Raw genomic sequence first — 26,854 nt, 5'->3', positions numbered from 1 at the left:
AAATTCTCCTGTTACATGCAAAGTTGCAGGTTCAACTAGGAAAGCCAGAACAGAAAAGACTACATATGCATGTGCTGTTTTATGAAGTTTGTACAAGAATGGCAAATATTACATTTCCTTGTATTTGAATTATACGGCCTCAGAGATGTAGCCAAAGTAACTACTTGCATTTAAACCTCTGAGAAATTTGGGAAATCTAAGAAGTGAAAACTATTCCAAAATGCAAAAGTTGTACTGCTGTCCCCCATGTGCTCTTCAAGGTAGAATCAATCCAGCAAAATGACATTGTAATTTCTTTCACCATCACTTTGCACTGAGGTGCAGCCTCTCCTATACTAAACAGTCCACAGCCACAAAGCTGCACTGCATTTGTCCTATAATTGTCATACATCTCCTGAAAAGTAAATCACACCACTTGTTTAGCTCATCAGACCACCAGCAGCCACAGGCTATATGGTCTGCTCCACACACACTCCCCTTTTAATTGCAATGCTTTGGACATTAGAAGCTCTTCCTGCAGAGGAAATCAATTACTAAGTAAATCTAATATTCAGATCAGCCTATATTAGAAGGTATCTTCCTATATGGTATTTCCAGATTACATCTTAGCATGGCTGACTGAGTCACCACTTAAGCATTCTCACTAAATCAAAAATTAAACAAAGCAAATCAGTCAATTAACATGGCTGCTTCTTGCTCTGTGCACATATAATCTTTTCAAGTCTAGTCCTTAACTTAATTTGGGGCAGGGAGTGCGCAGTATCTAGGTATAAGCGTTCACCCAGCAGTGGAGCCAGCTCTGCAATGGTACAGCACGTCCAGCTTAATGTTTGAAACCGCTGATCCACTAATGCAATCGCAGCCAGCCGCAGGTCAGCTTGGAAGCTGTTCCTTTCCATCAGAGAGACTACCAAATACTACACAACATAGTTACCACTAACAACCAAAATTCAATGCTCCACTCTTTCAAGACACTAAAGACATTTTCTCTCCCAAACTTCTGCCAAGCATGGAAAACATACTGGGAATCTACTCATTTATCCACTTATTTGACAAACTAGCTACACTCACAGCCATAACAGAAGGAAGATGCAAATTACTTTGATCCTCAGACACAGAATTAAGTAATTCACCAATTATACGTGTTACAGTTTTCAGCACATGCAACCTAAGGAAAGGGAAGGGAAGGCTGGGTCCATTATGGTGCATTATGAAGTATCTTGCCCTCGAGAAATACCTTCCAGGCCTTCACTGCAATGCCTGCCTTTATCCTTGTGCAGAGATGGGTCAAATTCCATCAAGTATATGATTTATGTAGCCTCTCTCCAGTTACAAAAAAAGTTTTGATTATCATCATTTTCTTATTTCTAAAATATTAAGAAGGCTTTTAGAAACTTCTTTTAGTATAGAAGCCAAAATGCCCAAGTCACTGTCCACCACACATTTGTGGTTATGGGGAGGCCTATGCCAGTACTTGTAAAAGATAGAAGTCGTTCCTAGCACACATAACACCAAGACACTTTCCTTCAGTACAGTGGCCATGCTACGTCAGATCAAAGCTATACTTAGTATCCAGCTCCTGAAGTACCTGGAAAACAGCCATGTTCAATGTTTTGTACTTCCCTTGTAGCTCAAATGAAAAAAAATTGCATGCAACTGAAGAGAGCAAATATCCCTGTTCCTCAATACTAAAGACAAGAGCGTTTCTCCTATGTACACAGAAATGGTTGCACATTTACTTTCCAATTCAAAACACACTCTGCTTTAATTCCCCGTTCCCTCTTTACATACACATTCTACAGGGGGGGAAAAGAAAAGAAAAGAACTAGTGATGAAACAAGCTCTAGTCTCATTAAAGTCAGCACAGGAGCTTTGCAATAGATTTAAGTGGGATTAGAGCATTTATCTAGATTAACAACGTTTAATAGCACAATGACTAAACAGATTATTCTTGTATACTGCAGAAGTTATGACTATATTTTTGGTGACTGGTCTCATATTTTCCCTTCCCAACACTTCTACCCTACCAGTGTCTGCAGTGTCTGCACACACCATGCCCTACAGTGTTCTCCTCACCTTTTCCCCATTTCCTGACCTGTCCATTTGGACAAAAGTTATGCCAGTTCAGAGACACAATCCCACCAGGCAGCTCACCAGCTCTCTGAATACAAGAGATGAATGTGATCCCCACCTCTTCCACTGAAAGTACTAATTAGGATCTTCTTCCTTTTACACACTAACACCTTCTAGAAAACTTGTGGAAACTTAGCACGTTGTAGAGATTCAGTTCAAGCTTTACATGGGTGAAAATGTTTGGACTGAGCATTTGTGCACACTACAGCATCCTTAAGAAACCAAACTAGAATGTCACAATTACAATAAATGTAGGAGTTGAATATGATTTGTTGTAACTACAAAACTAAAACCCTAAGGACTTATACTTCACCTTGAATCTGCTAAGAATTGCTGAAACGATGAATGTTCAGCAGTGCAAGCTAACAAGGGAGCCATAATCTCAACTATGAAGACACATTTCTACTTGGATATACTTACACTGTCTTCTTGCATTTCATGTTAATTTAAGAAATCTAAAGAACTTAATTTCACAGATATTTTTGTACCAACCATGGACTCCTGTATTTTGAACCAGGTGATGTGAGAGGCAGCTTTTCCCTAACAAAAGCTGCTGCCCAGAGCCTTTCACTGTTTGCCAGCAGGTCCGTGTCTGTTTGTTCATCTATTGAACCAAACAGGCTTACTGTAAAATTTTAAATGTCCACATCCTCCAATGCGAAAGACACTATCTTTGCAAAGTCTGGTTTGCATTGCATCCTACACTTGAATGTTTTGCAATGAGGTACTGATAATATCAAAAAGTATTTTCTCTTTCAATGGCTGTTTCACCATCTCATCTTAAAGTCCTCTATCTACAGATTTGTTAAAACAGCTTCAGAGGAACTGTTTGCTAAACTTCATAATTATGCTAAGTAACAGAATATACTAATCCATGGGCATATATAAAAACTGTCTGAATTAATCTTACATATTTTTCAATGGAAAGTAAGAGATGTCTTTATATTACTCCTTAGGTTTTTTTTTAGCACATAGCATTATAGCAAAGTCACTTTGTCACTCAGTAGAGCCTATAACCAGACTTTTTTTTTCCTATAGTGATATGGACACTACCAGAAAAATCTCTTTCAATCTCAATCTGTTAGAAAAATAACTGGAGTGATAAGCACTGACAGGGTAACTAAAGTAACAGTACTAGAATTCTAATGGGCTTACAAATAGCCTTATATTTTTATACAGAAACAACTATTTTTCTGATAGGCATTGCTTTGACCAAACGTTACTAACTGTTGTATCTCTGCCCCCAATCACTTAGCAAGTCATCTTCTCTCTGGAATATTTTTGAGTGTCTATATCTGGTTTTGAACATGAATATAAAAATGTAATGAATCAATCTTGTTTTATTACATTTAAGACTTCTACCTCTGATTACTTCTCACTTAGCTTACAAAAACATTCACGTGTAATCTAGTCTAGAACACACTGGGTATACAGAATAATATTTATATACTAAGGAGCAGCCATTTAAATGTGTGCCATTTAAATTTAAAATCCCACTCATTTTTATCAACATTCTATAATAACTGATTAAAATTATATACTAATACTGCCTTGTAACTGCAAGAGTAGTATTTATTCTGAAGTTAATGAGTGTCTACAGTTTACATTAACAAGAAAGCTACAACTTATAGGAGAACATGATTTGCTGCACTAAAAACAACTAATAAAAATTCTATTCCAGCATGTCAGATAGTTCCAATTCTTGGGTTTTAAAGTTAGATGACAGACGTAGACAGTGACAGCTCAGGTTCAGCTCTAAGCAGTCTTTTAATCTCTCTGATGCAGAGAGGTAGTTCTGAACACCATTTCCATGCCGTCTGAGACCTTCAGAAACCATAAACAGGGCATAAGAAATGCAGAAGATGTTCCTAAATCAAGGCACGAAGTGCAAATGCCACCACAAAACACACTGTCTTCTTGGTAAGGGCAAGTAACTCCTCCCTGAAGAAAGATAGGTAACATTTTAATAGCTCTATGAAGGAAAAAACATAAGCACGTGACTCCCATTTTCCTTGGCTCAGACAGATGCCTCCCAGCCACTGGTGACAACCACATCTGTGCACAGATTAACACAAGGCTCAGATGTCAAATAAGCCTGCTCAAGTGAACCATAAGCAGTATCAAAACAGCAAAAACAGAATTTGTCTGATGAAAACCCAAAGACAGCATTACAGTTACAGAAGGTACTCTGAAATACCAGCACCATTTGGAGCAGGTATTCTATAACTACACACTATCACTGGAAATAGAATGAGCCTTCTTAACATTTCATTTCAGAAGGTATACACCTGTACTTCTATAGACATGATCTGTTTATTCTACACAGGTGTAAGTAACACGTACAGAGTGGATAATATCCTTCACATCTGCTTCTGGTTACTAATTCAGTCCAACTTTAAAAATGGAGGCATACAAACTGGAAAGGCAGTCTCATTACCTTTGTAAAGACCACCAGTTGATTCCCTCCAGGACCTGGCCTTATTAACCTTAGTTTTAAATTACAAAGTCACAGATGTACTCATCAGTTGCTTGATGAAGATTCATTTGCCAACCTCATCTCACAAAAGGAATAATTAACATACAGACATCACAGGCTGATGATGGAAGTTGTTATAATGCAGGCCTATGGACAAATATTGAGACACCTGCACATCTGTAACAACTAAAAGCTCTCTTAAAAGTTCCAATTAACTGGCATAATTGTAAGAAATTAAATGAAAATCATCAAATTACATCAGTCATGGGCCTGTTCTGCACACAGACAATGCCTACAACTGCAGAACTGCTACAGCCATGGTGGTGTAAGGGCAGAAAGGAAGGACTGTGTTATTTATTTGACTAATTTATTGGGAAAGATTGCACAAGTCCTTGGCACAGAAAAAAAAAAAAAAAAAGCCTTTCACCAGGTCTGACAAAGAAGAATAAAACTCCAAGCTAAATGCAGGCTGAGACAATTGCTCTTAATTAACCTAATTATATTATTCAATTAGGCAACCTGAGGGAAAAATGGTTAGTACCTGTGGAGGAAAGAAGGGCACTGGGGTAGAGATGAGATGTTAGCAGCTGTAGAGCAGAAACGGAAGCAAGGAGGCGGGACCTGGGGAAATAAAAAGGGTCAATAGATAGCGAGCTGAGCAAATAACAGATTACAAAAGCACAGACAGCATGGGTATGGACATTTCCAGCTGTGCTCCAGCTCTAGGAGCTGAGGTTCTCTGTTAAGCCTGGGAAAAGAGGTACGTAGAAGATCTGGGCAATCTGCACCGGCCCTAGCGCTCTCCTGACAAACAAGGATATTCACACCCAAGACAGTTTCTCAACAGGAGGTCTGAAGCCAGACAGTGTGAAAATCCCTGAGAAATTCCAGAGGAACATCCTGGGATCAGCTAGGGCATGCAAATCCACCTGGAAGCTGGTGTCAATGCACTGCAAGGCCAAGTCCAGATTAAGACAGTTTTGCTGTGGGACCTCTGAAGTACTGCATGGCAGGAGACACTTCTCCAGTGCATTATTTCCTTCTCCTTTCTGGTACCACATGCCTGTCTCAGTCCATGAGAACTACTTGCCCAGAAGTCTCTTTATTTTATTGAATGTTTGAAGGACCACGCACAGCATGTAATATCCAGGACAAGAAAGCTATCAGTGCACTGATCAAGTGGTATCACAGGCACATACAGATCCTGCTGAGAGCAGGATCAGCTCAGTACTGAAAACCTAGATATTTTTACATAAGAGGGTTTGCTCAACTAGAAATTTTGAGCTGTATTTCTGTCATAAGATAAAGAATATCTGTGTTGCTTTGTTTTCCTGGCACCTTTTGGGGTATATCTGCACTGCACCATGCAACACTGTAGAATGCTGCAGGCAAGTGCCAGCTCCTGTCAGAACAGGAACTGTTATACTCAAGCTGGAGGAAGAACAAAGCCAGAGGACACAGAAGCAAGCTGACAGACATTCAGCCTTCAGGTTCCCAAGGCAGTGACCATGCACAGGGATGCCTTTTGCCAGGCAGATGTGCAAGCCCAGTCACAGCTGGAGTCACAAAGACAGTGCATTGTGCTGTGCATTGCAGATGCTCCCTCTCTCTTCTGCAGAGGGTATTTCAGCACCCTGTTGTCAGCATGGCTCCTATACGTTTTTGCCTTTCCCACCACGATCATCCTTCACAAACCAGACCAAACAGCATATAACAACAAAATGCAGAAACAGTTACTTTGCAGCAAGTGCAAAGTTAGGTAGGAAAAAAGTTAAAGGTGTGCGTAAGGTGGGGTCTCCACTCAAAGGGAAGAGTATATATTTCCTGGCTCCTTGTCTTTATCTATTTTCTGTCTTACCACTGTCATTTAACAATTCACAAGCTTTTGCTGAAGAGTTGTGCATCCTGAGATGTGCTCTTTCCCTTGTTTGTTTTCCTTGCAGCCACGTACTAGTCAAAAGCACTGCACATACACAGACAAGAAGCATTCAATAAACAGGTAAGCACAGGGTGTTTACACAGCAACTCCATCACAGAGACGTTTCTGTGGACTTGTGGATTTAGTCTGGTTCTATTTACCAGGAACAGAAAAACAAAAACTTGGACAAGTAAAATGCACTATATCACTAAAGCTTGAGAGCAGAAGAAAACCCCACAACCTTTAGACAAACTTCACAGGGAAACTGATTGCCCAGAAATAAATATATTTAAAAAAAAAAAAAAAAAAAAAAAAAAGAAGAAAAGAAAAGAAAAGAAAAGAAAAGAAAAGAAAAGAAAAGAAAAGAAAAGAAAAGAAAAGAAAAGAAAAGAAAAGAAAAGAAAAGAAAAGAAAAGAAAAGAAAAGAAAAGAACATGTGAGTACCAGAAAAGAATGCAAGTGCACTTGTCAGGTATATTAAACTAATCTCTCCCTGTGTTGCCCCTTAGATTCATGCCTGATGCTCAAGGCTATGCATGCAATGAAAAGCACATTTTCATCTCTTGTTAAAATTCTTCAGCAACTAAGCTTTTCCAAACATACTCAGGGACAGCAAGATGCTATTTTGGAAGTGCAGAAGTGTTTTTTAAAAGACAAAGTCAATGGCAAACTGTAACTATGTAATCCTGACTCTGTATTGCCCATCTGTATGGCAGCAGTTAAAGGCAAAATTCTCCTCTGCTGTTTTGCTTCTGAGATTGTCTCCTGGCTCTGTACTTGAGCTACAAATTTTGTTCAGCTTATCCTGATCCATTGAGAATTTTCATCACTATCCCTCTATTTAACAGGAACACTGTTACATGAAAATACAAAAATGAACAGAGTGGTGTATAGATAGATTTCCTTGAATAACCACAAATGTGAGGAGTAAACAGTCTGAGGATGCATATTGTCATTTAAAAGTTTTTCTTCCACTGAAACAAGAAGCACCAGGTTGTGCAGACCTTATCAATAATGAGAAGAATTTACTTAACTAAGCAGCCTGGAAAATCTAGTCTTTTGGGGACCTACTTTCAGCGTGAAAGCACTGTGGTAGAGTCCATATACATGAAGCAAACAAGAAATCCCTGAAATATGAAATATTTAACAGCCACTATTCAGTTAAGGAAAGCTTTCACACATTATGTGTATTACACTGAAAAAGGACTTAATGGTTTTAAAGACAACTATCAGCAGCTCTGCAAGTACAGGAATACACTCCAATATCCTGCCACTCATCTGGGATTTTTTTTCTCCAAACCAAAGCAAAGAATGTTTTTTTCATTTCACACATGGATGTAATGACTTAGAGAGTACCCTGACAATAGAAATATGTGTGTACACAGTCAAAAAAATAATAAAGCATCACAGAAACCTTCAGAAGTGCAGGAATTACGTTTTGGTATATAAAAGCCAGGAATTTGGAAGTTGACAGCCCACTACAAGAAATCTATTCTTTACCTGTATGAAGTGTTTTATTTACATTGTAGCTCTTCTCAGGCAGAGGGCACAATGATCTTTGTAGCTTTGGATAAATATTTCTCAAATGTCATTTCTGATAGGTTATGTAGAGGTTCCTAGTTTTGTTTTAGGTATTACTACTAGATCAAAGAGTATTAATAAATCATCTCACCTTTACACAGCTCCTCCTAAAAGGAGCCCATTAGCTTGGATTAAGGGGGAACCACATAAGATTAGGGAAAAAAGCTTGTCATGCCAAACAGACTGAGCAGCACATGAGCCCAAGGCTCCTTCTCCTGAGGTGGAGCCCCAAACATTCCGTTCACAGCTCTGTACGTTGGGGGCAGCAGGGACAGCTCGAACCTGATTCAAGCTGTGGTCACGGAGGACTGTCCACTACCACCCACTGTCTTTTCTCTGATGGCTACTAAACCTCCTGTGTCTAAGAAAGCAAAAAAAAAAAAAATACCACAGAATACCTGGTACGCACAGCAGTAACATGACATCTCACAGGGACAGATTTGTGAGCTACCTGAGCACCACATTCACACCCCAGTTTTACTGCCCCCCATTTCTCCCTTAAATACATGGCACACTTAACCCAGGTCACTGCCACCTGGGATATGGAAGGGGAAGATTTACACATACTGCTACAGGAAAACAAAAAAAAAAAAACAATTTTTTTTTAGCAGAGGAGCAGGTCCTGCCCACAATGCCCTGGGAATAACAGTGCCATCAAGCGTTTTGTGGTGTCAAACTGTAACTTAAAGGTGGAATTATGTACCAGCTCTCAGGCCCCGCCTGTGTGACCCCTCCCCCTTTTCAGCCTATTTACTATCATGAAAAAGTAAGAAGCTTTCTTCGGTGTCACAACTATTTCTGGGAAGAGCTCGTACTCACTGCACAAGTGGCTCCTCCCAATAAGGCTGTGAGAGAAGGGGCTCTTCACTTGCCTCAAAAGCACAAACTTCCCCACCTCCAAAATCCACATTCCAAGTCCAGAAAAGCTGGGAGGACTTGTGTTTCCAAGTAATACATTTTCAAAAGTGAGATGTGTTTTTTTTTTCTGATTCAGAAGAGACTCCTAATAACAGATTGTATGGATCAGTTATTTCCATCTGGTGCTCTTTAAATACCACTAAAAACATTTACTATCAAGTTATCATTTTAAATAACTTCACCTGTGTAGGAAAAAGAGAAAAAGAAAAAAAAAATCATATATTTGCAAGGAAAAGCCTTCCAGTAAGTACCTACCTCATACAAGAAAAAATACAGAAAAATTCTGTTGTACCCACTAAAATTCAAGTTTTACCACAGAAGTTGCCAGCAGACAGCAAAAGCTGAGCTCATTTTGCTCATTTAAGCCATTAACTGATCATCTCCCCTAGAGAATAATGAAACTTTCATATAAAAATACACAGCTATAGGTCTCTGCAAGAAATTGTTCAGAAATACAATTAGCAGATAATGTAACCAAACAAACATGCCTCACAGAAATGAAGGACATAAAACTTCAAGTTAACCAGTGCCCAAATTGCCTCTGTCATTGTTAATGCGTCATACAGCCTTAAACCACTGCATTTCAACAAACACAACCTAGAAGTATAGGGATGTTCAAGCCATGAAGCATGAGGCAAACAAAGTTTGCACGCAACTGAAGACTAAGGGCAGAAAAATAAGGCTGCCAGCATATTTTTAATTCAATATCTGCTATCCAGGTGCTGTACTGATACTCAAGCAATTCTATTATTCAAAGTTATCTATAATTTTTATACAAGTCCAACCAAGAGAACAGCAAACATCATCTGGGATGTCAGGAGTTGAATAGGCTGAAGAAAGCCTATGTGGACCCACTGAGAAGGGTCTGTCCTTTCACTCCACAGATGCATGTATATAAAGAGTCTAGGCTCTTGAAGCTGTGTGCCTGAAGGTATGCCCGTCAAAATGCCTTCAGGCACCAAACCTGTACGCATGCATAATTTATTTTTTTGCATGAGTGAGTAGTTCCAACACCTCTGGTGTTTGCCAAAGAATCGAAGCATTAAAAATTAAAACAAACTGACTCTCATCCCCCAGCAAAACAGCACAAACACGTGTCACCACTCATCTCTGCAGTTACAGGTGCTGAATAATCCTTCATTGGTTTTAAAAGCAAGGACCAGCAATCCAACAAGCCAAGTATCAAAAGTAGAACAACTGAAACAGAAGTTAAAAAAAAAAAAAAAAAAAAGAAAAAAAAGAAAGAAGGCATTAAGATGCCTCCAACCTCATATCAAAAACTCCTTCTTAGGGTAATCAATAGGTGTCAAGCTCCTCCAGATCTGCAATTTTCTCCTGCCAAACACGAGTGATGTTGCCCACTAGAAACCAAATACCATAAGATATCACCAGTGCATCAACATTTCAGAGTAAATCTCATTCAAATATTTTTTGTGCTGAAAGTCTTTGAGGTTTTTAAAACTGCAGATATATTAACAAAAATTGACCAAGGATGAGGAGGAACTAAAATAGCTCTTTTTTTCTAAAGCCAGTGGCAAAAATCAAACCAATTAAAACCATGATCCAAGTCAGTTTTTGCCTACTGTTAGCACCTCAGGCAAAATACTGCTAGAGCACAGTTGTGGTTGGTTTCCAATTTAACTGTCAGTACAAAAAGGAAAAGGGCTGGAAGAGATGGGGAAAAACATTAATAGCAGCAGAAGCAAAGACAAGAGAGCTTGGTCTGCACCCTGGGCACAGGAATTTCATCAACTTTGCAAGTTGATCTAAAGGCAAGCCTTGTCCAGAGCAAGAATAAAAACAGGAGGGAAAGGGAAAAGCTTGAAGAAAAAAAAGAAAAAAAAAAAAAGTACATGGACTTACACTCAATAAACATATATATATATATTTATTTAAAAAAAAAAGAGTTTAAATCAGGTGTTCTTAGGAGAAACTGTGTCATCAAGCATGTGACTAAAGCACCTTGCACAGAGTGCTACAGATAGCTTTTTCTTGGAAAGGGAGTCCTCTCACCTCAAACAGAGGGGGCACACTGGGAACATTAGCACCAAACTAAATGGAAATAATACTAAATTAGTAAGTGTCACATTGAGCCATGGAATAAGTCTACCAAGGCCACCCTGCATATCTATACACCACCTGTGATACAAAATTGTACCAGCTGACTTCATCCAGGACAATAAAATGAAGTCAATGTGACAACAGCAATATTTGCAAGGGGCTGTAAGAGAGAAATGCAATAACTACATCAGCACCAAGAAATTAATCTTGCCCAAGGCAGTGTACTTATTTTACACGTTACCTTGCAACAAGAGCAGCATGCCAGTCCTGTCAGCTGCACAGATACATCAGCCATGGGGCACTTTGCCAGCCAGGCTGGACCACCAAGTAATACCGACAAACAAAACATACAGCACGATGCTGTTCTGAACACCCTGACAAGACTGCTAAATCTAAAAACAAAGCAAAATAAAATAAAACAAAAGAGAGAGGGAGAAAGAGAGAGGGAGGAAGAGAGAATCCCAATAAGACAAAAGATAAAAATACGATTTGGCAATGCTGCTTTTTATCAGCTCTTCCTCAGGGCCTGGCAGGGAAGTGCTTGCAGCAAGCAATACCTACCATCATTCTGGATTCAGGATCACAAACAGCTCAACTCATCAAATCCCAATAGTTTTCATGCAGCTTGAGCAAAAATATTATTTTCCTGGGGAGGAAGAGCAAGGATGGGAAATTATTATAATTCTAAAAATATCATGGAGCAACGAACTGGAAAGCTTGGTCCTTACCAGCGGCCTATTTCCCTGCCTCTTCTCTTGGCAAGGTGCTCATTCCCTTTTTGCTCTACTCCCCAGTGCTTTTGGCTGATCAGAAGTAGGTCTTTATGATTTATGAGGCCCTTACAAGACCATCAGAAGGATTTACGAGTTTGTCATCCCAACTCAACTTGTGGATAGCATCCCATAAAGGCAGAGGAACTAAAAAAGGACCAATTTCCAGAGGTAGTTGAGGTGCTGGCAATTAAGAGTGAACCATACCAGCCTACTGAAAGAAGTTCATGATCATGAGTCTTCACAGTTTGAGATGCCTTCACACATGCCCTTAGCCTCACTTCCAGAGGAGAGGAAGAGAATCAAGATTTGATTCCTATAGGACAGGCTGCAAAGAGGCTAACCTGAATAAAGCAAAGAAACATTTAACACCACTGCGAACACTGAAAATCCTGTCAGTATGGAAGATCGGAAGATGAGAACTTGGCTACTACAACATCACCTTAAAAAAAAAAAAAAAAAAAAAAAAAGGCCTTGTAATGTTTCAGCCTTCCACTTTAAAATCTGTCCCATGCCTTTCTCATTTGCCTACATGTCCTGATCAATTAGTTTATGTCAAAGCCTTGTTACACACACAGAGCTTTAATTGATTTACTCAAGTCAGTGAGCTAGGAATAATTACATCTTGGAAAATAATGTTGCATAGACTAGGGCAGGCTGCTTCATTGCTATGACTTAGAAATTCAAAACAAAGGCAGATCTAGTTTCATCCTACAGTTTTATTGTAAGCTTCAGACTGCCTGGTGCTCCAAGACACTACGTTAGCCGGGCCTAATCACCCACCAACCCACTGATTTTTCATATCAGTGCAGCCAGGTTATTAAGCCTACAAGCAGAGTCATGTTTCATATTAAGATATTGTTTATCTGGCAATAAGCTTACACTAATCAAAGAAGTATTAGCTTCAATTTATAAAGCACGAGCCGTTCTTTCTACACAGTAGAGCAGGGACACATCCTATAGCAATATTGCAAATCTGAATACTGATTAGAAAATGCACACAAGGCTAACAGTTCCATACTTCATGGAGTTATTAGACAGAGGGTCAAAAATTGACACCACCACCTATTAAAGACTACTCCCACCATGTGTACCAAGGTATTAACCATCTTTCAAGACCTTTGAGTCAACAATCCTGCTTGTGGATAAAAGGTAAAATAAAATTAAGGAAAAGGTAAAGATGAAGAGAATGAAGGAAACCGATTGACTTTTGGTGCCATAACTCCCAAACACATTGCAAGATTTCATGCCATACTAAGTCCATTGCAGCATCTTCCAGGCCATCTTTGAAGAAACAAACTAACCATAGGATTCTGCTACTTTTATTTACCAACAGTGTTTTCTGCTGATTTTCAAGATCTCGGGAGCATACTTTAGTCTCCATTAAGATCACTGGAACTATCATGACAACTTGTCCAACACACACATATTCCACATCACAGAATCAAGCCTCATTACAAAATGTACAGTTTGTTCTAGCTGTCTTCGGGTTTGTTTTAAAACACAACATTGATTCAACACAATGATACTACATTTTCTAAAAAAAAAATAAAAATAATAAAAAAAGACTTAACATTTAAAGTATTTATCCTTCTTTCAGCATACCAATGGGTCAGCAGCGTGAAGTGGTAAGCAGGTCACATTCCTGCTGAGCATATTACTCAACAAGAACAATACTGAGCAATACAAATTGTGTTTCAATCCAACTGGACAAGACACTATTGGTTCAAGTTCTGTCCTTTATAAAGGTGTCACCCAAAAATACAGAGATTAGCTATCAAACTCTTACCTGGAGAGTTTGAAACATGTCCCATGCACAGCAAGAGTATAAATATTTGAAGCTGTAATCAGAACAGTAAGTAGAGTAACTGTGCTTTAAGACATATAAAAGAATAGAGTAAATGTTTTACTTTGAGAATGAAACAATTTTAATAGCTTTATAAAAAAGAAAACTAATGCATTTTCTTCTCCTTCCAGTGATGGAGGAACCACCCTGATGAGCAGCTCATTCACACAGGTTTGAATGAGCAGGATGAAAGTGTACTACATTTTGCTGATTTCTTTTATAAGCCTTTTGTCACTCACTTGGTCTCTCTCATACACAGTCAATTGCTCCTTCTGAAATTCATTGAAAGTAAGAATTTGTGATAGTGGGAACATGACACAACAGGAATATACGATGTTCACTGATACAGGACCCAAACCTAAGCTCTAAGTGCTTTCGGGTAAACAAAAAGTATAGCTGCTCAGCACCTTGCATGACAGGTTGTCAGTGCTTTTTTTACAGTGTTTCAGGCTGTCAGACCTGCATTCCTGGTATAAAAGTACAGCCTAGTGTTATTGCTAAGAGTTCCAAAGTCTCTCCAGAATTCTCTCCAGAATTCTTTTCTTTCAATACTACTACAGAAGGTAATGCTGTCTATGTCATTACAGAATACAAGTACCTAAGTTTTCTTTCAAGTTGCTTTTATCAGTGAAGTCATGATTTTGTTACTAAATCCCACATAATCATACCAGATAATCGAGTCTTCTAGGAAAATGCTTCCAATTCAATGGAAAATTGTGTGTGCTATGTATTACCTACAACACACCAGTAAATGTATTCATCCTCTCTGACAGAGTACACCATTTTCAAAAAAAAACAGGTAGTACTTCCAGACTTCACTTCTGGGGGTCACAAGGCTCACTGATATTGGTGAAACATGCTAGCTTTCACAGGACTACTTGTTAGAGTAAGCATTTGTCTCAACCTGATGCAAGTCCAGGTTAAATTTTATTTCTTTTTAAATGGTAAATTGAGAGCCAGACTCAGGGAAACTCAAGCATATAAGGAAGATGATTTGAAGACTTTATTTAAATAGTTTCATTATAAGGTATTTGAACCAATACACATAGGACGAAAATTTTAAGCAGCAAAGAAATAATTCATTTAGTACATCGAAGGGGTGAAAAAATCAGGCTAGATGACAGAAGGTTTTTGTTTTCTTTTTGTTTCTTTTGATTTTTTTTAATTTTTTTTTTGATTAAGATCTGTGACTTTTTGATTGATCAGAGCACTGCATACAACAGAACTGGATATCCCTTCTACTTTTAAGGTAGAGTTAAGGTTTTAGGCAATTATTTTCTGATATTTTTTTTTAATCTGTAAACCCAGTTCTGTCTCTTTCGATCACAATCCCAGCCTCTCTTTGCAGCTTTCCAGTACAGGTGCTTTTCTGACAGTGTGCAAAACACCTGACTGGTTAAATAAAATAAACAAAATAAAATAAAATAATAATTTAAAACAAAACAAACAAACAAAAAACTAGGCAATCAACTCAGTGAGTTAACCCTGTGTGCAAAGGTATTTATCTTTTTATGCTCAATATTCACAACAGTTTCAGTAGCTGATATGGTCTTACCTGCTTCTGCCAACAGTGATGATAAATACTTATCTTTGGTCCTCTTAAGAAAAGCCCTGTAACTGCAGCAGTTTCATAAGGTACTTTTCCCCCTTGTGCCCATCTCCATCTCTGCATCACTGCTGACTTCATCTCTCCCTTGACCCTGGCTTAACTGAAACCCTTTCCACTGCTCACTTCCTGCCTCAGCTACCCTCATCACTTCTTTTATGGTCTTCATAAATCCATACCCTGCAGTGAGAATATACATAGCCAGGCTATTATTACACTCTCAGAAACAGTGATAAGTTATGCCCATAATATCCCCTCTTCCATTACATTTTTCAGCTTCTTCGTGCTCTCCAGAGCCTTTTATAAGCTAATTTTCTGAAATTCGAAGTTGCACAGAATTTGCTTTCTTCTGCCTCTCCATCACACTTTCTCCCCTTTGTATTCTCAACCTGGTGTCTTATTCCTTCCACAAATCTCAAAGCAATTGAAAGTTCATCCTTCACTATACAATGTGCACAGAAATAAAAGCAATACTCTTCCAATCCAAAAGGCACATATACACCTCTCTGTCTCACTACTAATTTTCCCACTATCCTCCACACAACTGAAAAAAAAAAAAAAAAAAAGAAAAAAAAAGAAAAAAAAAACTTATATTCTGAAATTTGTTCTTAATGTTGAGCAGAACAAATGGCTAGGTATTTCTGAACATTCTCAAAAGTCTTGATAAAACACCCCAGTTCTGACTGGAAGGCTTCTCAGATTAAGGGTGGAACAAGATCACAGGTTCAAAACAAGTCTTTTTCCTTAAAATAACTTTGCTATACTTCTTTATCCTGAGTACCTTCCAAAAAGCTTTATGTCCCAACGGGAGAACAAACACAAACGTTTGAACTCTGGAAGTTCCATTGGGACATAATGGACAATTTTCACATCTCTGCATAATTCAGTTTTCCTCTACATTCACTGCTGCCAGGTAATTTTGGTGTCCTAAACAAGAATATTTACTCATTGCACTGATAGGAAAAACATAGTTTCACCTTCCTCCTGTCTTCTTTGTTGTTCTCTTCTTTCTGCTTGTATATTAGTTCCTGCATGAATATTTGCAAAGTTTTACTCCTTTCCACCTTCTACTACTCTGGTACCCTGTATAAAAAGTTATTTAAACCAGCTTGTTATTCTCAACATAACAGTAACCATTTGACAGAAATTCCTCCCTAAGACACATTTATAAAAACAAAGCTCAATATCTTTTCTGCACTGGTATTTTGTAAGAAACTTCTTCAAGACAAGGAAATTGAAGATGGAGCTTCCCAGTGACCCAGTAACACAAGCCTGTGAGCTTAGCAGGTCAGATAACCAAATTTGAACATTCAAATAGACTTAATGCCGTATTGGCCTCCCTGGCTAGGAGGTATCCTGACACCAGCATTGAACAGAAATAGGTCACACTTTAAGAACTCTGTTCTCAGCTCCCAATACTGGAATTACAGTCCTCCTGCTTCCCATAGGTGAACAAGAGACTTCCTATTTGATCTCTTTTAACTTATTTCACTTCTACATAAATCTCCTTTTACTAACTTCCAAAAAAAAAAAAAAAAAAAAAAAAAAAAGATTTTTTTTTCAGAGAGCAAGTAGGAAGAAGAGCAGTAACAAATAAAAGCCCCTCCAATTCTCCTTGCCCAATCACTTGAAAACAGTTAGCTATTTTTGGCAGGCTCCAAACGTTCAGTCACTGGTATGCAAGATGAGAAGCAAACATAAGAAGAGCACGTGACAAGTAAACCTGCACTGATTGTACATGAGTAGAGCCGCAGAGACCTTTCTCCTGTTTACAATCAGAAGAAACTGCTTCAACATCTGCAGCAAGGGAAGTACCTGCTCTACACGATGGTCTCAAATAATTACAAATTATGATTCCCTGCAGACACATATACAGCTGTAATTCCCACCAATATTGCAACTCCAAAACACCACCACATCTTTATTTCACCATTAAAGAGACTTTCACGGTTCAGGTATTCCAGCTCTATACCCCATAAGAAGTGACACTGGCTTGCAGTGGCAATTGGCTCCATCAGAATTTTTCATCCTCTTGCAGCACTCAGAGGAACAAAGTCTAAGTGACAGCAGTTTGGAGCACTGCGTGTAATTACAATTAAAAAATTTAACGTTTTCAAGGCAGGACTCTAGTACAGCTTGAGCAGATTGCAAGTGTAAGAGCAACGTAGGAAATTTGTACATCTCCTGAATATAAAAGATAGTTGTATGGAAACTTCCAGCTGATATAAAATCCAAAGAAAACATATTTCTCCATTATCAGGATAATAGCACATTGACAAATATATTGCCATTTTCTCAGATTTTGACAATTCCTTAAAAAAATGGCTAAAAACCAGAAGAAAGCTCTCTCCACTTGTGTGTCTGCAGGGCAGATGATGCAGAATGAATCCTCCTGAGGAATCCCACAATTCCGAAGTACCCTATGACTGATACTATGGCAGACAGCTGGGGAGCACTTAGTGCTCATCCTGCAATGCTACCTACTACTAACTGTTCTCTGGTGTCCTTCTCCTAGTAAGGCTTCCATTCTCCTTCTTATTTTATGCAAAATATGCCCTGCCCTTTTTCTCTTCATTTAATGGAAGGCAGAAATGTTTTCAAAATTCAAGAGTCACCTCCAATATTAAAAGAAAAACTCCAAATATTCAATAGACAAAACGAACAGGAAAAAAAGGGGGGATGGGGATGGGGGAAAGTGTTTTAGTTTTTGTCTCTCACACCATCCAACTCTGCTTTAATTGGCATTAAGTTACATTAGTTTTCCTCAAGTCTGTTTTGCCTACAACATTAAGTGGTTATCTCCCTTGTCTTTATCATCTCAACCTATGAGCTTTCCAATCTCCTTTCCTCCTCCTGTCCTGCTAAGGTCAGTGAATGAGAGCAGCTGGGTGGGTGCCCAGCAGGCAGCCAGGGTGAACCCACTGCACAAGTACTCACCCTCCTGGCACAGTATCTTTTGAGGGGATGGAGAAGGAAGATTAGAAAGAATCACATGGTTACTGCCACTACTGATGATGAAATTTCACATCTCTCTTGCCAGTCTTGGTTGTTACAGCTTACATAAACAGGGAGACAGAAGAACATCAGAGTAATACAACAATATTGTTGAATTCCCTGTGCTGGCAAGTAGAAACGATGTACTGAGATGAATACGTCACTTTACAAAACCCAGCAAATGCTCATGGACTACTCACATCAGATGAGTATTACATGACACAAGTTTGGTCTGATCGCACTGAAGAAAAATAAAAACTTAGTCCAAAATCAGCTGGCAACAGAAAGTACATATATCAGGAATACCACATACAAGTTGAACAATTTATTCTTCAAGCAACTGACAAAGCCTTTTATAAGTTAAGTCAAGCCTCAGCTGAAAATCACCTAGAGATTACTTGGGCCACAGAACAATCTCTGTAAACATGCCTTCATTTTAGCTACAGTCACAACCACAGCATCAAAGGTAATGAACCACCACCAGTTCGAATTTAGTCGATCCCGAGCAGTGCACACATGATGCAACGTAGACCAACAACAATTCAATTGCTATTTCGGGACTATCTCCTCTTCCCACTTCTTTTCAGTCCCTCTGCTCCCTCCCACCTCAGAGTGATGCTCTAATTATTCAAACAACGTAAGCAGCATTCAGTCCATGCCAGCCCTTTCTTCCTTTAGCACTGACCTTGCCTTACACATCACTCTCACAAAACTAATTAAGTGGAGAACAGTCTCATGTTACTCTCTCTTCATGAAAAGAACTGAATCGTTACCTGCCTGAGGGTACAATTCAAGTTATTTTCACCTTCATTTCTCTCAGCAAAACAATACAAATATTGAGTAAGAAACCAGACCAAACAACAAGGAAGTGCTTTATGTATGTTACCATAAAAAAAAAAAAAAAGGTAAATACATATTCCTTTAGTTGTTTCATTGTTTCATTTTGGTTTTTAATGTATGTATTTTCATGAAAGCTTAACTGTTTGGAAAAAGCACGACATTTTGTTAGGACAACAGACAACAGACTTAGGGCAAGAAAAATACTTGTGTTACACAGACTCTAGAGCCAGGTTCAATTTAAAGAGATCCAAGTGGCTAGGAAAGCTTCAGTCCCAGAGAACAGATGCCGAATCCTCATGCATCCATAGCCAAGTTGTACAAAACACATGCGCCTCTAATCTAGAGATCAACAGAGCAATTCCTCTCCAATATACATTAACCCACAAAGATCCTGGTCTGAAAATACTTAGTTGTAAATCCTTTAGAATAGGAAAATCTTCCACACAGACTTGCAGATATTTTGTTTGTATACAGGAATGACCACACATCTGGATTTACACATAGTTTTATGAAAGCATAGATTCACTGCTTGCAGGGAAAAGACCAAGGAGCAGGATTTGCCACTTCTTTGCTCCTGAGGAGGCAGCTCATACAACTCTGGTTCCACCTCTTTTCCTAAATATACTATGGCAATAACACACAATAAGGAACAGAGGAAGAAAATTAACATTTATTTGACCCTAGGCTTCACTGCAGCACTAAATTTCCAAAGCGTAGGGGTAAGACCAATGCCTTGCAGGAAATCACAGTAGAAATGGCACAAATACATTTAATGACAAGTCTCCAGCATATTGTGGGTGGCCACAGACCAGAGATGCCAGAAGTCTGAGCCATACAAATTTTTATGCATCTGCTGTGGATGCTGATAGTCACCCCTTTGCAGTCCCCTGTGATGCTCTGTGGGGATACTCATCATCCAAGCTTCATCTGCCTGGGAGTTTTTCCTTTGAAGATGGGATTTTATATCTGCCAAGAAGCAACTATTATTAAATTTTCCTCTAGAAGCAAAAAAAAAAAAATGACTTTTTACTACCTTCAGTATAACACGAGTTCTTTGCCACAGGGAAACAGCTGTGTGAGAATTGACAGTATCACAAACCCCAAAGCTTGAAGCTTGTGCCTAAAAATACTGCCTTACTGTGGATTTCTTCAGATAATGCTGAAAACAGTAACATAGTGTCAGCAGGAGAGCGTTGGCATCTTGATCTCAAAGGCCGTGTCCACTTTTTAATTGCTGGTGTTTTACCAGCAGATGTCAGGGAGCACCATCTTGGGATTTAGAGGGAAGGATGACACCTTTCATAAAGAGCTAATGTAGTTTGTGGAAACAAAACCAGTCAAAGATAATGAGTCATAACAGGAGGTAGTTACTGTAAATATTCCAAGCATGGGCACATTAACAACCACCCACTAATCAGAGGCAATGCCACAGGCAGACACCGAGAACTCCCACTGGTGTCACTGGGAATTTTGAATGGATCAGGACATCAGCCAAGAGCTGAGTATCTATTGTAACCTGCAGTGTTAATACCCAGGATGGGGTGGGTCGTCCCTCAAATTTTGGCTGTCACTTCCCAGTGGGCGATGCAGGCATCTATTCAAAGGGGATCTGCAATCTCACGTTTCAGACAGGAGACAGAGATTTCTTTATAATGGAAAGTGAACATAATAAAACCACTGAGTTTAACTACTCATTCTTTGGCAACATTAAATGTTTATGACACAAACAAGCTCCAGTGCGTAAGTCAATAGCACCAATTTACCACAATAAGACCCAATCTACCTCTGGCAAACATCTGCCCAGATAGAGACTTGAGTTCATATGTCAAACTGCGGCTGCTGAGGAAGTCTGCTGATATTTTTTATGATTTATTTGTCTGCAATGCAAAAGTATTGATACCCAAACTTCTGAAAGAGAAACAAAGAAATGCCTGCCTCCCACCTGAGCTGGCAAAGCAGCAGCGTGCTAGCACCGTTCTCCCTTCCCCCTTCTCACACCCGTCTGCACTTGCTGCTAATTTTGATTCAGTGGCCTCAGACCAAGACATGGTCAGCTTACATGTTGTCTCTGTGCAGCTCTTCTTCAGTCCCTGAAGTAAGTTACTTCCCCATGATTCAGTACTATAGAAATATAACTGTTGAGATCAGCTTCTTTATTTTTGTCAGCTTTTCTACAGACCTTTCAATCATAAGCTGCATTATACTATATTCCCATAAAGCCAGGAAAAGCAGTAATAGATATGTCAAAATTCTGACTTCTATTTTTCCTGCCAGGTGCTTTAAGTGCTTTGTTTTCTGCTGTCATTAAATTAGAATAGTACCTGTATTTCCAAAGTCTTCACCCTTACTGTCACTATTTCAATAGGCTCTTCTCAGATTAGAGCTATCAGCTTTGAAAATACTCCTCCCATTATACTTGCTGGAGAAGAAAATATAGTCTGTATTTTGTCACAGCTTCTGGCTGAGGTTATCAGACTTCTGGGCAAAGTCACTGAACTTTCTTGCAGTGACAGCAAGGTGACTGGAAGAGACCCCTCTGTGGCTGCCTTGACAGGGGAAGGAAACAGTATGTAATCCAGCCAGTAAACAGAAAGCCAAGTACAGTTGAATCCATTTCTCAGATTTAGACTCAGATTCTCTTCTCTGCCCCCTAACTTTCCTTGGAGGAGCCCCACAAATCGCTAAGCAGCCTTTAAAAAAAGTTTGGCTGTAACACCAGGCAGTGTGAGCTCTTTAAGGCCCAGATCCAAGTCCAAGAAGGATTTCAGCAGCTCTCAACTCACTTTCTAACGCCCTATATAATCCCACTGTCCAGTGCTTCTCCACCAACCAAAAGTTTAACAAATATTTAATTCAGAATGGGTCAATTTGATACAAGCCCAAACAGAGCAAGACTCACTGTAGACCCTGTTCTCAAATTGCGAAGCAAAAAATGTTTTGAGGGAAAATTAGGGAAAAAATCACCCATTGAGCCACACATGCAGCTCTTAGCACACCAGCTACACAGCACAGAAAGAACCTGGCTGTTGGGGACCAGGCTGCCACCAGCAGGAACAAAGCCACTGGGTGCCAGTACCACCAGTTCCTGTGTCGCCACCCTGCCCCCATGAGAGCCTGGAGGCTACTGGGGCTAACAGCATCCTGCAGCTTTCCAACGCTCACACAGTTAAAACACAGACATGCCATAATCTTATATGCATATATCCACAGTTAATGCAGCGTTTTGCCGAAAGGTGCAGGTCCCTGACTTCATTATGTAAATCCGTAAGCTGCATTTATAGTGGGAGAGTTAATTTTTGAACATTCACATTCAGTTTTAAAAGCTACCACGTTTTGAGCAAAACAGTCACCACAGGGTTTTCTAGGCATAATTTATAAAGGGGGTCAACAAAATTGTCTGAAGAGAGCAGTTGTTTCCCCTCTTTCATCTACAAAAAAAAAATAATAATTATTTTTATATATATATATATATGCCAGGAAAACTATTCCTTTAAAAGCAGGTTTTGGCACTTCTGTTACACCTGCACAACTCCACTGAAGGTACCACAGGTTTTACAAGAAAGGATAATTTCACTTAAAATATCCAGTGCAAGACAGTAACTTCCTGCATTGAATTGTACTGTTTTCTACCAAAATCCATGGCCTTTCAGAGTTTTGTATAAATCAGGCTTTTCTATACAGGCGCATCGAAAAGCAGGTTGTAGAAAATGCCATTCAACAAATAATACGAAGCAGCTCCTTATTTTAGGGCTGAATATGGCCTTCCAAGTTCTGCAGAGAACTACAGCAGTCTCATCTCAGGTTTGAGGAGTAAGAAAGGCTGACACTATTCTCCCTAACAAAGTACTCAACATTTATTATGCAAATGCAGCCCTGGGAGACTCACATTTACAGTGGGTATTAAAATCACCTCGTATATCTTGCAAAATGTGGATACACAAATCTACCACCACAATAAGCTATTCTCACATGAAAGCTGATTACATTGTTCTTTCAAAGAGTGGTTAACAAACCCCAAACTGTAGAGGCTCCCGTTGGGACTGAAGTTTACCCATTGCTACGGTACAACTGCAGGGATATGCAGAAAATGGTACACGGTACTTTCAAAAGAAAATATTATTGTACAAAATCAAAACAAAAACAAAGAAAAAAAATGGCCTCTTACTATGGATACGCTCAAGTTAAACATTCCCATTAAAAGCAACACTGCTCACAATTAGCAAAAGAACTTCCACTGGGTTCAGAGGTTAAAAAAAAAAAAAAAAAAGTAATAATAATAAATAAATCTTATTTTAGTCTATGACCCGATAGACCAAAGAAGCCTGCCCAGCCCATGCATTACCTGGTAAATACTACCTCCTCCTTACCAATGTGCTTGGACCCTCTGTAAAAGCACATTTCACTGAACGCAACCACTCAGTTTTCTACAGCAAATGCCAAACTTCACACACCCGACTCCTCCTGTTCTATCTAAAACAGGTCTCTTACTTTATGGTAACAGAGAAAGTTTTAATGCTAGCTCCAGAAGAGTACCACCATCTCCTGGGAGCAGAATATCAGCACCAACAGTTTTTCTCGGGACTCACAGAACATACATCTTCAGGTACACTGTCAGCACGGGAATCAAAACCTTGCATGTCTAACTCATTACTGACTCATTACCAGGAGATACAAATGCCTTTGTCCCAGTGTTTTGAAACACACACGTCACAAAACCTGTATGCAGGCGATTTCAAACATTAAGTTAAAGTGTCAATAAGACTTGTGATCATAGCACAAAGTGGGATATGCAAATTAGATTAAAAACCAAGCTTTCACACAAGTGTGGCAAATTCCGTATGTGTAGGATTATAACAGTTCTAAATCATGCAAATAATTCCTCAGAAATGCAGGAATCTTTTGTTCTGCATTGCTTGATAAATTATTTAAAGGGCATTTTAGTGGATAAGGCCAACATAAATAAGTAGTTACTTAACATCAAAGAAAATAATTTAAAGACAAACAGAAAATGAAAGATTTTGCAATGTAACTGAATGATGGACTTACATTTTTCACAGCAAAATAAATAAGAGTCTGATGAAGATGCTAAGACTTATAGCAAAATGTAGGTGGAAGTGGAAGGATAGGGTTTAAAAAAAGTATAAAAATAAGAGGTCTCCAACATCTAGTGTTAGACACTGACTTCCAAAATCAGGAAACTAAGAAGTTTTCAAAAATAAAAATAAGAATCGAAAGGAGGAATTTTTGGATTTGGCCTCTCAGAGTGGAAAAAAAAAAAAAAAAAAAAAAAAAAAAGAAGAAAAGAAAAGAAAAAAAAGTGAACGATAGCAAAGTGTCCATTCTCTTTTGTGAAATTAGGAACAGGGGTTTTTTCCCTCTCATGCCAAGCGAGTGCCCTTCACCTGGGTATCCCACCAGCGCCAGCCTGCCACACAGATGCCCGCTTGAGAAGACATACGGCTTTATTTACAAATACACGGGTAAAACTACTCCTGGAAGGCTGCAGCAGCGCAGCCCCGCGCCCCCCGGCACCCCCCGCTGGGGTAAGGCTGCGGAGCCAGCCGTGCTCGGGGGGTGGCAGGGGCAGAGCCACCTGTATGTGCCCCCCCCCGGCACGGGGCACCCCGGGGGCTGCTTCCCCTGCCCAGCTCCGGCTGAACCGGGGGGGGGGGGGGGGGGTCCGCATGCACCCCTCCGCCCCCCCGTCTCCATGGCGATGTCTCCCCGCTCCCCGGCACGGCTCGGCCCCGCTTGCCGGGGGGGGGGGGGGGCACTTACTTTCGTGCCGCATTGAGCCGGGCCCCCCCGCGGCCGGAGCTCCGCACGCCGGGCACCGGTTCCCCACCCGCGCCCCGTGCCGGGAGGGGTGGGGGGGTCCCCAAAACTAGGGACTGGGAGCGGCTAGCCGGAGCGGTAAGGTCGGGCCGGGAACCACGCTGTTTCTCGGAGCGGCTGCGCCTGCCTTACCCTTGGAAGCATCTTTCTCTTCTTTGGGCTTGATCACCTTCCCGCTCATAGACCCCAGCTTGGGGGGGGGAAGCCCCGGGAGCGGCGCGGATTCCGGCTGGACCCACGGAAACCTCGGGCGGGGGGCAGCGTGCGTGCGGGAGGGGGGGGGGTCCTCTGCGCCGAAAAGGGAGAAATCACGCGAACAAGAAAGGGAGGGGGAGGAAAAAAAAAAAAAAAAAAAAAAGAATAAAAATAATAATAATAAATCAGGAGCCGCCGCTGTGCCCGCTCCCCGGCGCGGTGCCGCCGCTGTGCCTGCGGGAGCGGAGCGGTGAGCGGGGGGCTCCGGCAGCCGCAGCACCGAGCCCCTGCGCCGCTCGCCGTGCCGGAGACAAAAGCGATTTTCCCTGTGTCTGCCTGGCCCCGGCCCCCTCCTCCCTCCGCCTCCCCGGCTCTGCCTCCCCTCCCCAGGGCCAGGGAAGCGCAGCCGGTCCTGGGAGTCCCACCGACAGGGGGGGGGGGGGGGGGGCAGCGGGTGTTGGGAGGGGGGAGACCTCCGGGGGGGTGGCTGCTTGGGTGTGTTGGTTGGGTTCGGTGCTGGTTTGTGGGTTGGTGTGTGTGGTTTTTTTTTTCGCATCCTCCTCTAACAATAATGGGATGGAGCAGCAGAGCTGCAGCCGCGGATGGGAGGAGGAGGAGGAGGATGCGAGTCCTCGGCACTGCAGAAGAGGCGGCAGGTTTACGCTCGCCGGCAGCGGGGAGGGCTGGAGCCAGAGCTGCCCCCCCCGACCCCCCCAGGTCCCAGCACCCCCTCCCCACCTCCCAGCCCGGGCCCCCCTAAAGCGGCACCCACGGGGCGCAAGGCGCATCCCTGCTGCCCCCAGCCCCAGGACGGTGCCCCAAGCGCCGAGGGGTGGGGGGGTGACACAGCCCCAGCCTGGCCCCCACCCAGGGGAGCCGCTCTCACCCCCCCCACACCCCGCTAAGGGGAGGCTCCGGGCGCCGAGCTGCGCCCCCCGGCACGGCCCGAGCCTGACAGCCTGTTGCTGGCACGGGAGGGCGAAAAGCCAGAAGAGGGTGACGAGGGACCGGGGGGGTGACCCGGAGGGAAGAGGGGGCACCGAGCTCCCTTCTAGCGGGGGACACGCGGAGCCTGCGCTGCCCCGCTCCCAGCCCCGCGGTGTCGGACGGGGCTCGCCCCCCTCCCTGATCCTCTCGGGGACAGGGGGACCCCCCCGCCGGCTGCCGAAGCTCCTCTCACCTTAGCGAGAAAGGCGCTGCCCACCCCGCCCCGGCCCCCTCCTCCTCTGCGGGACGAGACCTCCTAGGATCGGGCCGCCGTCGGGGGAAGGAGCGCGGCTCCCGGCCTCTGCCCCGCGGGGAGGGCGGCCGGGAGAAACCCGATGCAGCCCCGGGGAGCCCGGCCCCGCTCGGCAGAGCCCAAAATAAAAGTGCTGGGAGGGGAGAGCCGCGAAACGCCCGGGGGAGCCCCCGGTAGGGCAGACTGACACCCCCTTTCCCAACAGACTGCTTATGGAGGGGGTGGGGGCTTCTCCAAGACCGGACAGAGACGAGCAACCCCCGGGGGAGGCAGCATGCTCAGGGCTGGGGAGTCCCCCGGGCTCACCCGCACCTCCCCTGCCCCGAGGGCAGGAGCAGCCCCGGGCCGGGGGTCTCCAGCCCGGCCTGCGGCACCACCGGGGCTACGCGGCCGCTATTTTTAGCGGGGCCAAATTCCTTCCCCCTTCTCCCTTCCTTCGCT

General features: G+C 41.7%; 1 protein-coding gene across 2 annotated transcripts in view; it reads right to left on the bottom strand.

The window, feature by feature from the left end:
- The window catches only part of FGF13 (fibroblast growth factor 13), a 228,587-nt gene extending 202,108 nt beyond the window's left edge, over nt 1–26,479 (bottom strand). Inside the window, exons 1-2 of one of the 2 annotated variants that reach the window (XM_082770880.1) lie at nt 26,354–26,479; nt 25,111–25,266 (exon numbers count right to left, since the gene is read on the bottom strand). In XM_082770880.1, coding sequence (XP_082627006.1) covers nt 25,111–25,159 — 49 coding nt within the window. In that variant the 5' untranslated portion in view covers nt 25,160–25,266; nt 26,354–26,479. Of the gene's footprint in view, nt 1–25,110; nt 25,597–26,353 lie in introns of those variants that run through there. The other variant, XM_082770881.1, reaches the window with a different exon arrangement.
- Between the last annotated feature and the right edge of the window lie 375 nt (nt 26,480–26,854).

This window comes from Aythya marila, assembly GCF_965140915.1.
Source record: "Aythya marila genome assembly, chromosome: 13".
NCBI classification, from domain to species: domain Eukaryota; kingdom Metazoa; phylum Chordata; class Aves; order Anseriformes; family Anatidae; genus Aythya; species Aythya marila.
This window is presented reverse-complemented; position numbering and strand designations above follow the sequence as displayed.